At 45.9% G+C, this 13,335-nt stretch overlaps 1 protein-coding gene across 2 annotated transcripts in view; it reads right to left on the reverse strand.

Annotated features, from left to right (window-relative positions):
- The window catches only part of RAB22A (RAB22A, member RAS oncogene family), a 53,828-nt gene that overhangs the window by 12,950 nt on the left and 27,543 nt on the right, over window positions 1–13,335 (reverse strand). For both annotated transcript variants that reach the window (XM_061208226.1, XM_061208225.1), the window contains exon 3: window positions 8,520–8,601. In XM_061208226.1, the coding sequence (XP_061064209.1) occupies window positions 8,520–8,601 (82 nt within the window). The remainder of the gene's footprint in view (window positions 1–8,519; window positions 8,602–13,335) is intronic.

Below are 13,335 nucleotides of genomic sequence, written 5' to 3' on the forward strand. Positions count from 1 at the left end.
ATGTAACACTGAAATGCCTCTCAGAAGGTAGTTTAGAATACAGTTTTATAGGAATTAAATATGGTGCTATAAACAATTGTTTCAGCTAAAAAGGATTTTTAGTTGTACTCAATGTTATAATTCCCAAATTCATTTGTTCAATAGTCCTTTAAACTTTGGCTTCCCAAACTATCAAAGAGATAAAAATAATGCTGCAAATAGTTCTCCAGAGAAGTGGCTGCGTTTGGGTGTTGAAAAGATAACCCTGTAATCTAAATGCTGATTGTGCTACAGAAATGAGTACACATTTACATTCACGACTTGGATGGGCCTGTAACTCGCTTTTTTGATATCTTCCACACACGTGGCAATTCCCAAATGCAGGTACAGATCTCATTTCATTTACATGAATTTAACTCTGTGTGCAGGGCTCCTTCCCACCAATCACCTCCCTGCCCCAATACAACAGGGAGGGAAGAGAAGGAAAGGGAGAGGAATAACAATTTAAACAGCGAGGCTGATTCAGTGGGCCATTTCTCTTGCTAGAGTGTGAGATGGAAAATGGGAAGCTCTCTCCCCAGTCAACCCTGGTTCCTGGGCATCTGTGTGAGCACCTTGCTCAGTGAATGTGATGCCAGTGTTGAGACTCTTACCTACGCTTGACCTTTGTCTTACACCCTGACTTTGAAACCTGACCCCTACATATGATGTGAGAGATACCACTGGACTCCCCTCTGGCTCTCTGTTCTGTGGCTTCCCCGCAAAACACAGGTAGGAACTGTCATCAGAAGTGAGCATCTGAATACATTCCATATACAGAATTACAGACTCCACAACTTCTTACCCAATGACTTAACCTTTGGCTTTTAAACTTTCATGCTAATTTGAGTTTTATAAATGAAAGTGAAATTATGACTGTAAACTCCATGAGGAAGAGAGCATGTCTGTTCAGTACCCCGTTTTATCTCTGGGCCAGGCGCCTGGCACACTGTAGTAAGCCAGAAGTGGGGAATAAGGGAATAAGAACTGTTTAGGTGCAGGAGGAGGTCAAACTAAATGCCAAACCCAGATGACCATCCATGTGAAGTTTTACTAGTCTCAATGAGAAAGATCCCTGCTTCTGGGGTCAAAGCCTGATAACTTCCAATAAAATATGTTAAGTATTAGAGAAGAAAAAAAAAAAAACAATAATAAAGCCTGTAAGCAACTTTAAGGAAACTAGATTATTAGGTAGAAAAGACTCTGGATTGTCTTCCAAGGGGTGAGAGTCACAGGAGCAAAGGCAATATTAGCTTTCATTTTTGATGCATTATTCTGGCAACATGCTTTACAAGATTGTTGGTTCTTTGGCTTTGTTTTGTTTTTTGCATTTAAATTTGTAAGGTAAAATTCATTTAGAGAAGTGCAAAGATCTTAAGTTTGGTAAAAGGTCTTAAGTTTTGGTAAAACAACAAATGTGTATGTATACAACCACGTAAACACCATCCCACCGAGATATAAAACGTTTGTATCAACATGGAAAGTTCCCTAATGCTCCTCTTTTCATGCCCCTTCTTTATCCTTGAATATCCAAGTCTATTTTATTGATATTTATTGATATTGATATAACCGCAATGGTTTTCTCTTGCTTAAGATCTGCATAGAATATCCTCTTCCATTCTCTTATTTTCAAGCAATGTCTGGGTTTACATTTAAGGTAATCCTTTTATAACCAGCACATTGTTAGATCCTGACTTTTGATCCAATCTGACAACCTCTGCCTTTTAAGTGGAATGTTTAGTTCCTTTACATTTAATGTACTTACCGATATATTTGGTTTTTACTAATATTAGTTCTACCATTTTGCTGTTTGCTTTATATTTGTTCCATTAAAAAAAAAAAAACAACCTGTTCTTCCTTTCTTCCCTTCTTTTGCATTAACTATTTTTTAGTATTCAATTTTAACTTATTAATTTGTCCATTGGCTTTTTAGTTATACCTTCCTGTATTACTTTTTAAGTGGCTGCTCTTGTAACTACAATATACATTCCTCACAGTTGACTTAGAGTTTAAAATGCACCACCGCATGTAAAAGATCAGAATCTGGGGCTTCCCTGGTGGCGCAGTGGTTGGGAGTCTGCCTGCCAATGCAGGGGACACGGGTTCGAGCCCTGGTCTGGGAGGATCCCACATGCCGCGGAGCAACTAAGCCCGTGAGCCACAGCTGCTGAGCCTGCGCGTCTGGAGCCTGTGCTCCGCAGCGGGAGAGGCCGCGACAGTGAGAGGCCCGCGCACCGCGATGAAGAGTGGTCCCCGCTCGCCGCAAGTGGAGAGGGCCCTCGCACAGAGGCGAAGACCCAACACAGCCAAAAATAAATAAATAAATAAATAAATTTATTAAAAAAAAAAAAAAAAGATCAGAACCTTACAAGAGTTTTTTTATCCCACTGTCTTTTGTGCTATTGTCAAATATTTTAAATCTATGTGATAACCCACACAATCCAATATTATAATTTTTGCATTAAATAGCCAGTAGTCTCTTAAATAAGAAGAAAAAAGACAGATTTTTATATTTACTGTTTCTAGTGGTTATTATTTCTTCCTACGGATCTGAGTTACCATCTGGTGTCATTTCCTCTAGCCTGAGAACCTTTCTGGGACCGCTGCTGCTAAATCCTCTCTGCTTTTCTTCTTCTAACGGTGTCATGACTTTGACTTCATATTTTAAAGATAATTTTGGCAGATGGATAATTTTGGCACTTTAAAGATACACTGCTCCACTGTCTCCTGGCCTCCACTGACTCTGTGGGAAGCTGGCCCTCATTCATACTGTTGTGTCCCACACATATGTGTCTATACTGTTATCTCTGGCTGCTTTCAAGATCTGTCTCTTTAACTTTGGTTTTCAGCAGTTTGATTACGATGGAACTAGATGTGGTTTTCTTTGTACCTATGAGTTTGCTAAACTTTTGGATTTGTGAGTTGATATATTCCACCAAAATTTGGGAAATTTTCAGCCATTATTTCTCAAAATATCTTTTCTTTCTGTCTCCTTCCCCCCTTTTTACAACTTCTGGGTCTCAAGTTACACATATGTTAGATTGTTTGAATTTGTCCCTATGGTACTAAGACTATGTTCCTATTCTTCCACTCTGTTCTTCTGTTTTGTCACTTATCCAGTGGACTTTTCATCTTAACTATTACAGTTTTCAGTTTTAGCATTTCCGTCTGATTATTAGTTGTCATTCTGTGTACGATTCCCCATCTGTAGTTAAGTAGATTATGACTACTTTTCCTAAAAAAAAAAAAAAAAAAAAAAAAGACTACTTTTCCTTTAAATCTTTGAACATTTCTAAACCATCTGGTTTCCCTTATCTTCTCTGAAGAGTGTTAAAACATTGGCTAATCACCCTGAGATTGGTTTTACACATGGTTAGGGTGGGTCTACTTGGGTCTCTACTCTTAAGACATGGCCCTTCAGAAGTTTCAAGGGAAGCCCGAAGTGTTTATGAACCCCCTCTCACAGGGCAGGACTGGACTCCAAACTCTCCTTTTCCTGTGATGAGCAGCAGCTGAATCTCTGCTCCGTCTTGTCACCCCTCCAGCTGTTGGTTTCTCTTGGGTCTCTGAGTGTCGCCCCTGTGCATTCACAATTTGGGGGTTAAGCAAAGCCTTGAAGGGTATTTACAAGCAGATTTTTGGGGTTTCCCTCCTTGTTGGATCCATCTTTTCTGGGATTTGCCTCCTTCTTTCCCAGCTGCTCTAGCAACCTTACACTCTGTCCTCAAATACTGCAAGCTAAAAAGACAGTCTTTCTGCTGGAGTCCTAGCTACCCTGTGCTGCATGGTCTGGGGAGTGCCCTCTGGGGAAAAGCCATGAAAATGTGAGTCTCACTCAATGTCATTCCCTTTTCAGTCCCCAACTGCATCTGGTTGCTTGGCAGTACCTTCAGAGAGTTGTTTAATGTTTTGTCCAGAGTTTACACATAATAGTTACCTGTGGGAGGGTTAGTCTGTTACAAGCCACTCCACCATTACTGACACTGAAACTCTTTCCATGTCCTTTTGGTGTAAAGAAAGACGGTGGCAGCTTAAAAAGAGACTAAACGGATGTCCACACAGCTCTGCTCCCAATCTGGCTCTAGATCAGCGGTTGGCAAACTTTTTCTGGAAGGGGGTAGGCAGTAAACACTTGGGGCTTTGTGGGTCATATGATCTCTGTCGCAACTCCTCAGCTCTATTACGGAAGTGTGAAAGTAGCCATAGACAATATGTAAACAAATAAGCATGGCTGTGTTCTGATAAAACGGGAAGCAAGCTGGATTTGGCCTGTGGGCCACAGTGTGGACCCTGGCTCTAGATATTAAGCCACTACACGTTTTCCTGATTTCAGACACGAGAACAACTCCTATGTGGCTCCTGTGACAGTGGATGAGTCCGTGTCTTCCTGGTGCTCTGCCCTCTAGAAACAGTCATTAGGAGAAACCACAGTAAGATTCAGGGACATAAATCTTCAAGGACTGGATGCAGTGTCTATTAGACTTTGGTTAGAAGCTTTCTTTTACATGATCACAGACAGATGGCAAGTAACTGAAATGCTGCTGCTACAGTTACGGTGCATTTCTGATATGGACTTGAGGTGCACGTCTGAGCAGGGGCTGGGTCTGTCTCCATGCTTCTGCAGGAGTCCCTGTCAGTGCAGGGTGATTGGTGGGAAAAGATCACTTAAAACGAATTCATTTAGGATAGCAAATAGGAATGAAAAGGTTTGACAAAGGCTCCATCTTGAGAAAAAAATTATGAAAACGAGTTTCATTTTATCTGATATTAGAAAAAACTTAGGTTTATTATTGCAACCAGGAGCTAGTTTCCTGAATGAACACTGAGTCAGAGTTGATCGATAACTTGACTGTGATTCTTTTGATAAAACCATATGCTGGCACAATACGATATCTATCTTTCATTTCATGTTTGCCTTTCCTAGTCCTATCATAAAAAAGGAATTTTTACAAAATATTTGAGGACTCCATCAGTTTTCCCTAGGCCTGTCAACCTTTTGATACACAAATCATTACCTTCTGAAGCACTTATGTCATCATTCTGATCAGTAGTTTTCTCCTCACTTAATGTAACAAACCCCTTACCGTCCATGGCTTTGCATGACATCTGCGAAGTTCTCCAAAATCACTTTCATTGACTTAATGAAATTACTTTGCAACCAACTGCGACTGGACCATCAGAAAGATGATCCATCTGTGAAAACGCGAGGGTCAAATGGGGAGGATGTCTGAATGGTCAGTTCATCATAAAGGGGTGCCATTTTACGATGACTTTTGGTTCCATAATAAATGTCATTACTACAGAGAATTGAATAATAAATATGCAAATATCAGAAATGTACAATTTGAGGCACGCAATACTCACACGGTAAAACTAGCTAGAGGATCTGTCCCTCCTTACCTGTGCCAAAGTAGGCTGACAATAAACTGATCTAAATCACTGGCATCAGTACTGTGTGCCAGGGGCTGAGCGCACAGACATGAGGACGGTCCCTGCCCCCAAGGAGCTCACAGTCTAACGGAAGATAAACAGGTAAGGAAACGGGGGACAATCCCATGGATGTGGGCAATCGCAAAGACTGTTCAGGATCCGAAGAGATACACTAAAGAGTTCAGCTGCTAATTGGTCCTCCCAATATCTGAGCATCAACCCCAGATCAGGCTCTGTGCTGGGCCCTGGGAATACGACCCCGTGGTCCCAGCTCTCACAGTTTACAGTCTGTGGGCACAGCCTGTCAGGAAGAGTGTGTAGAAAGCTATCTAATTACAACTTGGAATGAGGGTCCTGAGGGAAATGAATAAAGGGCAGTGATGGAGAACGAGCTGGGGTCGTGCTTAGGTACAGAGGGGCTAGGGAAAACTGTGAAGGTGTGACGTTGAACTTGAGACGAAAAGGCTGGTAAGGAGCCAGCTGGCCAGGCTCTGAGTGGAGGGAAGAGAGAGTTCCAGTACGAGAAACAGCGTGTATGAAGGTGCGGTTCTGGAGAGTTTGAGGAACTGAGCGGAGGCAGCGGGCTGGAGCTCAGTGGTTGAGAGCGTGGACGGACCGGGAGGGCCCTGGAGAGCAGGTAGAACAGGCCGTGCAGGGCTGTGCAGGCCAGTGGGCAGGGCGTGGCTCCCAGGAGAGGAGCAGTGGGCAGTTAAGTGGGAGGATAAGGTATTAAGTGGGGCTGGGAAGGGGGAAGTTAAAAGGTGAAAGGAATTCTCAGGTGAGAGTTAAAGTGGCGGAGAGCAGAGAGCTGGCAGTGGAGACAGGGAGAACTGAGTGGATCCGAGGCGTATGTAGAAGCCGGAGCTGCCGGGACACGCAGTCTCGCCGACGTGGCAGGCTGACCGGGAGGGCGTCGAGGAGCGCCCCCGCGGTCACGCCTGAGCACAGCGGACACGTGGCCATCGGAGAACGGCAGGGGTGGTGAGGAAAGCTCCCTGGGGCGACATCAGACGCGAGCTCTGACGGCTGAGCGTGCGGTCTCTAGGCTAACGGTGGCAGGGAGGGTATTCTGAGCAGAGGGGACGGCAAGCCCTGGGTACGAGGGTGTGGACGGGCCTGGCGCACTGCAGAAGCCTATGCCGCTTGGTCTTGGAGGATGAATTGGTGGGAGGAGGTGAAGGTGGAGAGTCAGGCCGAGGTTGGCACGGTCCGGGCCCTAAAGGCCGTGCCCAGGACAAACGGGAAGGACAAGCTTACAGATGCGCCCTGGAGGATCCTCACAGCATTTCAAACAGTTTGTGATTAGCTGTCAGATGTTTCACTCTTCTTAAACCCTGTGATCTGGCGACAACCAGCTGGAGCGAGGGCTCACTGCAGGCACCCCTCTCCTGAGGGTCTCCTCGGCGCGGGGCTCTGATGGGCGGGCCTTCCGGGCCCACTGGGCTCATCTACACTCCCTGCGCGAGCCCCTGGCTGGTTCAGTGAGGGAGCTCCAGGTAGGGGTGAGGCAGATTTGCATCTCAGAGCAACTACTCCTGGTGCAGAATCAATTAGAAATGGGGAAACAAGAGGCATGCAGACCAGCTAATTACAAAACTTCACAGAATCCTGCTGTTATGGTAGCAGCGAGAGAGAGGCATAAACCCTTGTTATTCTTCTTTTATGTTCTGGAAAGAAGAGATGTTATATATCACCATGTCTACCAGGACAGGCTCTGATTCAAAGCACAATGGAATCTATATCATAGCATGATGCTTTATAATGAGGGTTTTGCTGTGTCATCAAATATATGGGAGGGGGGTAACCGAAACTTGGGATTCAGTGAAAGGGCACATATATTACTTGTATGAAGAGCCACGAGTTCGTGGCTAATAGGCTAGATGCCAGGGCTGTGTCCATGGATATGTTCAGGAACACTGTGTGGCAAGCAGCCCTTCTGAAGGACAGCAGAGTGGTGGTTAGCAAAGGCCTATCCCCACTGGAGACACACGGCCCAAACAACGTAGGAGCAGCGGGGACCGGAGACTTAGCAGACGCATCTAAGATGAGGAAATGGACACAGGGTGTGATATCCAGCATTAAAAAACAGAGGAAACCAAACAGAGCAAACTTTAGACATTAAATCTGTACAAATGTATGCTGTCTACGTCTAGGACAACAGCAACGGCTTGTTGTGTTTTCCTCCACGTGTCTGTGATGATTCTTGTCAGGTTTTATACCATTCGCGGTATCTATGCTGTCTCAGATAAGACTGTGAGGACAGACTATTTCTCCTGATTACTTCTGCTATACTTGTAAGAGCTTAAGATAGCACTGTGCATCCATCACATGTTCTTGTTTTGATAATACTGTTTGAAAATAAAATTAAACAGCAGCTGAATAATGGGGTAGCTGCCAGACACACCTCAACAGGGAAATGAGACTCCGGGCCCAGAGGGAAAATGAGGTGGCAGCAGTGTCTGGTCCCCTCCCCGCCTTCCCACCCCGTCCGACTCGGGCGGGCTTTGCCAAATGCCATTCTGCACGGTGAGGCCGTGCTCCCGGCCCAGCTCTGGTCCAGGCCCTTCCTGAGGCAGATGACCACTCTGGACAACTTCATCATCAGGCGTTTATTAAGCACCTATTGCACGGCACTGTGTTAGCTCATCCATTTCACTTAAATCTCAAACTTTATATGCTGTAAAGTTCCCTCCTTAGCTTTTAAAAGGCGACTATAAATGGGATGTGCTTAACTCTCCCTTTCTACCATTAATTCTTTTACATCTTTGCTAGAGGATGGAGCCCCAAATTACACACAATACTCTGAGCAGGGTTTTACCAGGCCTGTTGGTCAGCGTTTACTTGAAGACACTAAAAAGTATAAAAATGTCCTCAGTGCCCATATCACTTTCTCCATCGGTGGACTCCATGGTTCTAATTGAAAAGAGAAAGGCTGGCCCACGCAAATGGAAAGACGTGTCTCCAGCGCAGAGAGGTGAGGCGAGTGACGTGAAATGACAGGAACCGGCGGTTTTGTCGGGGCTTTAATCTGGGCCTCAGAAAAACACATAGTAAATTAAAGAGTGACTTACTCGTTCTTGTCCAGCTGTGTCCCAGATTAGGAATTTATGTAGCTCATTTTGGTACTGGACAGTCTTGGTCATAAAAGATGCCCTATAAAGAGAGACCTAAATGATCAGAATACAATTATTTAAAGCACGTCGCCAGCCCCAGCTGGAAACACCACTTAGACTTCACGCTCAAACTCCCGCTCCACACTATATCCTAATTGTGGTCCTCTCTGGAGTATTTACGAGATGCTCAGATGCTGGCTGCATATTCTGTGTCAAAATAAAGTGTCAGGCATATCTGCCCAACACAAAGGAAGGGTTCTTTGGCTTGTGACTGCCTGAGCTCCATATCAAAAGAACCAAGAGATAATTTGATAATCCAGACATTAGCCTCCCTTGTAATATACAGAAGCTGCTCTCTAAAAAGATGGCACCATGGGAAAACTTTTGTAAAAAAAACTGTGTCCAGGAAATCAGTGTGCTTATAAGCATTAGGCCATTTAGGTTTGTCCTCACCCATTCCTAAACCACGTGACCACATAAAGAGCTAGTGTAATACTAGAGTTAATAAAACTAAGATGCCAAACGAGAAGCAGGAAGACAGCTGGCTCCTCTGTGTTTCAGTAACAAAGCAGCCCCTTGGTGGTCCTGATGGGCCACATCAGGCCTCAGCGGCCGCCCGCCCCAGCCCTCCACGGGGAAAGGAATGCTGATGGGCATGTCTTACTGCTCTCTGTGAGGCGCCACTCTGCCCAGGGGCCTTTGAAGGCAGGGGCTGGGGGGGGGTCTCATGCTTTCTGGAGACTCTGTGAGGAGCTGTGGTGGCCCAGAACACATGCCTGGACCCTCTAGGGGCTCCTGGCTAAAGGTTCAGGAGTCCTGCCCTGGGCCTGTGCTCGGCTCCAATGCTACCCTCTACTCCCCATCTCACCCAGGAAGCTCCCTCCTGGGAAGCCCTTTCTCTCCCAGTCTCCTCAGTGCATCCGAGTCTGGCTCAAGAACCCAGAGATGATTATGTCTTCCTTCCCACTGAATAAGCCTTCTGGGGCTGAGGGTCAAGTTGTACTCTTGGAGTCATAGCCTAATCATCCTAATCAGGACAACCAACTCAATGGCTAGACATTTTCAAATATGCTGGATCTGAAATATCCTTGAGATTCAAGTAACAGATACATAATTTTCAAGAAAGTTCAAGCTGAAATCGATAGAATGACTTCCTGAAGTATTACTGAGCTTAGATAAGTATCAGAATCCTAGTTTTAAAAACTTAAACTCTGATACAATGAATTCCTAGTAATATTTCTATAACTTTATGGTTTAGCAAGCAGCCGCCAAAACAGTGACTGTGATGCGGAAGGGGGAGTGAGCCAGGAGCAAGACCACAGTTACTGGGCCGGGGCTACTTACTCGGTATCTCCTTACGGGAAGTTCACCCCGTGCTGTCCTTAGTAAAGTGCTTTAGGCACAGAAGGTGCTCAACAAATGCTTATCACGGCAAGAACTTCTGGCAACTCACCATGATTCAATCAAGATGTGCACCATGATTTCTCACTTTAGGAAAGATCTAAGCATTCAAAAAGCCTTATTTATTGTGAAGATTAAATGATATGATGTATGTGAAAGCGCTTTGCAAATTGTAAAGTACAAAATATTATTACTATTGTTATTATTGTTATTTAAAGGCAGCTGCAGGAAATGTTTTAGACTCTGCAATTAGTCCTAAGAGCTTGCAACTCAACTCTCCATCAATTATGGCTGTGGTGTTAGATGTAAGAGTGACAATAGACACCTGGTAGAGGCCTGTTAACAGAGCCAGTGCATCCAACACATCCGTTTTGGCTGCTCAAAGAACAAGAGAAGAAATATGCTTTAAGTAGAGAAAAAGCTGAGAAAGACATATACAACAATTAAAAGGAAATGTTTCATTATTAGATCAGAATTCACTGAAATCCAACCAACTTGCCAACCACTTCCCTTGTAATGAAAGCACAGATTCATTACTCAGACAGGAGGAAAAAAGACAAAATGGCAGCTGCAATGTAACGTAGGGATCTAAAAGGATTAAACCCAACTTCCTGTCTGCGACCCTAGGCCATCCTTCCACCTCTCCCCCATGGTCGCTCTCAAGACAACTCCCTCCCATCTGCACTGAGCTCTTGTCATGTCCAAAGCTCTCTACTTAGGTCTCCTTGGGGCTACACATCTGTTGGCCTCTTGTCCTTTTATCGCCAGCATCACTCGCCATACTGTGCCAGTTCTTTAGGAATCCTGCCTGTCCTTCTGTCTCAACCACCTGGAAAAGCCTCTTTCCCTACTTCCTCTGCAGAGAGGTGGGGTGGCTGCCTTGCTGGAAGAAAGTCACAAAGCTGTGAGGACCGGTGTGAAGACTATCCTACTTCAGCTGAACCCACCCAGGCCTCTCTTTCCACATAGCAACGATCCCACACTCCTACGACTTTTTTCCAGCTCCCAACCACTGCCCGAGACCCCTCTTTCCCGGGCAACAGCTTGTTTCGGCCTTCTCAGAGAAGACAGAGGTTATAAGCCCAAAGTTTCCCCACATATTCCCCCATCAACCCTCCCAACTTGAGAATAAACACATTTCCATTCACACCGGCTATGATTTCCACTTTTCTGACTCTGCTGAGTCAGAGATGTCTTGTCTTTGATTCACCCGCCATCACTGCTCTGATATGATCCCAGCACACCCTGCCTGGCCCACTGCAGTCATCGAACTGGTTTCCTCCTCCCAGACTCAAATCCTCCCAATTGTTCTGTTTCTACCTTCATGCTGACTGTTCCTTTTCCTTGAATGCTTTCCTCCCTGGCCAAATGCTCCTCAGGCTTTAGGTCTTAGCTCAGCTGCCAACAATCACAAAAATTGGTGTGGTCCCCCCAAGCCAGGCAGCTCTGCACCCCAACTTCACCCTGCAACACACACACATCATCCCATTTTGTCTTCAGGGCGTCTGCTACAAGGTCTGTATAATATCTGCCTGGCTATTTATCTATTTTTAAATCTACCTGTTCAATGCCTAACTCACCCATGAGAAATGTAAGCGCCACGAAGGTAGGGACCTTGTTGGACGTCTTTCTCTGTGATAGGCGTATCTTCCTCACCTCCCTCCTTGCTATCCTGGAATTCTGACAAAGCATTTACCATGTTGCCATAAGCCACTTCGCCTTCCATGACGCCCACAGCTCCAGGGAGTCTCGGCCAAGCACTCCCCAAAGCGCAAAGTGAGAAGTGCTTCTGGAGCACAGAGAGAGCTGAGATCAGAGGAGCCTTGGGGGCTCCTGAGCCAGGTGCGTGGCCTCTGGGGGTGGGGGTGGGTGACACCAGCAGGGCCGACCACGTCCGGGGAAGTCCTCACAACCTGCTCCTGCTTGGCCGCCAGCTCTCACCTCCAGGCCAGCCAACAGGCACCCGGAGACAGCCAGGCGTCTTGAGCAGTGACCGACTCCCGCGTCCCTCCATAGCCCAGACTTCCAGAGCCATGCTAAGGAAGAGGCTGCGGCACTCCCGGCTGAAGCACGAGTGTCTCCCCAACCGCCGGGTCCCAGCTCAGGTGGCTGTGGCGTGACCACCACGCCTCCCTATCCTCTCCTTCCCGAGCCCCGTGACGCCTCTTTACTGCAACAGGCATCTCTGTTGATCTTTGAGAACCTGAGATCTTGGCCTGTCACACCTGTAAGGACATTTCCTCCCCTTCGGCATTTGCATTTGGTGAGTCTACACAGTGACAACACCCTGACTCGGGCCAAACACGGCAGGGGGTGATGCCCACTGTCTCTCCTGAAGGTCCCTGCGCGCTGGCCGGCCCCGGGCAGAAGGCCTCCCGCATGGCTCACCAGAGTGAATCCTGTCCCACAGCTTTAGGCTTTCATCCGTGGGGGACAGCGCTTTTCTAAATCTGACCGCCTTCAGCTCAGCTCCACACTCTAGACACTTCATCCCCATCTCACACATGACGCGGTGAAGACGGGGCTGATTTGCACTCCACTCCCACAACAGTCCCCAATCCCAAGTTCTCAGTCAGAACATGGTGTCTGCCTTCCACGGAACAGACACTGGTCTGCAACTCTTCTTTGTCCTTTGTTACTTCCATCCACTCTGAGAGAGCTGTCTGGTCCTTCATTTTACATTTAATCTACATTTGAACCTCAACCCCTGAAATAAATTCATAAATTGGACCCTACTCTTCAAGCGGGACCACTACAGTTTCTCCCTCCCACCATCACTCCAACTCCAGGACCACTCCTTTAACGTTCAAGTTAAATGATGCGGACGGTATGATAACTTCAATAGCTTGCTTTTTGAAAAACAGGCAATGGCTTCCTGCCATCCAAATGATATTTTTATTTTCCAGCAAGCCATTTACTTGTCTGATAACCTTATTCTTCACTGCTAAACCACCTCTCCTCACTCTGCCTAGGCAGATCTTATTACCTCTTTAATCTAAGATCCCTACTAGCATTATTTCCTAAAGCTAAAATGCCTTTCATATACTTCTCTATTTTTCATGACATTCTAAAAATATGACTTTCATGGGCACCAAGTAGTCAGGATCTTTGGTAGGAGCACGTGTTCCCAATGAAAGTACTTGCTACAAGGTGTTTTAAAAATGCCTTTCCTCTAACTGCAGTAGACTTGTTCAGCTCTCAGGACATACGTATGCCTTGCATCACACTCCAGTACCTCCAAGCCCTTTCCTTGGAATGACACACGGATGCTGTCATCCCCATAATGGTATGTGGTGACTTGTAAGGAAGGCTTTGAGTATCCAGAACCTCAACTCCTTATGTAGGTTCCACAGTCATGCGCATCTTTAAACTC

Source organism: Eubalaena glacialis, chromosome 13 (genome assembly GCF_028564815.1).
Source record: "Eubalaena glacialis isolate mEubGla1 chromosome 13, mEubGla1.1.hap2.+ XY, whole genome shotgun sequence".
Lineage (NCBI taxonomy): Eukaryota > Metazoa > Chordata > Mammalia > Artiodactyla > Balaenidae > Eubalaena > Eubalaena glacialis.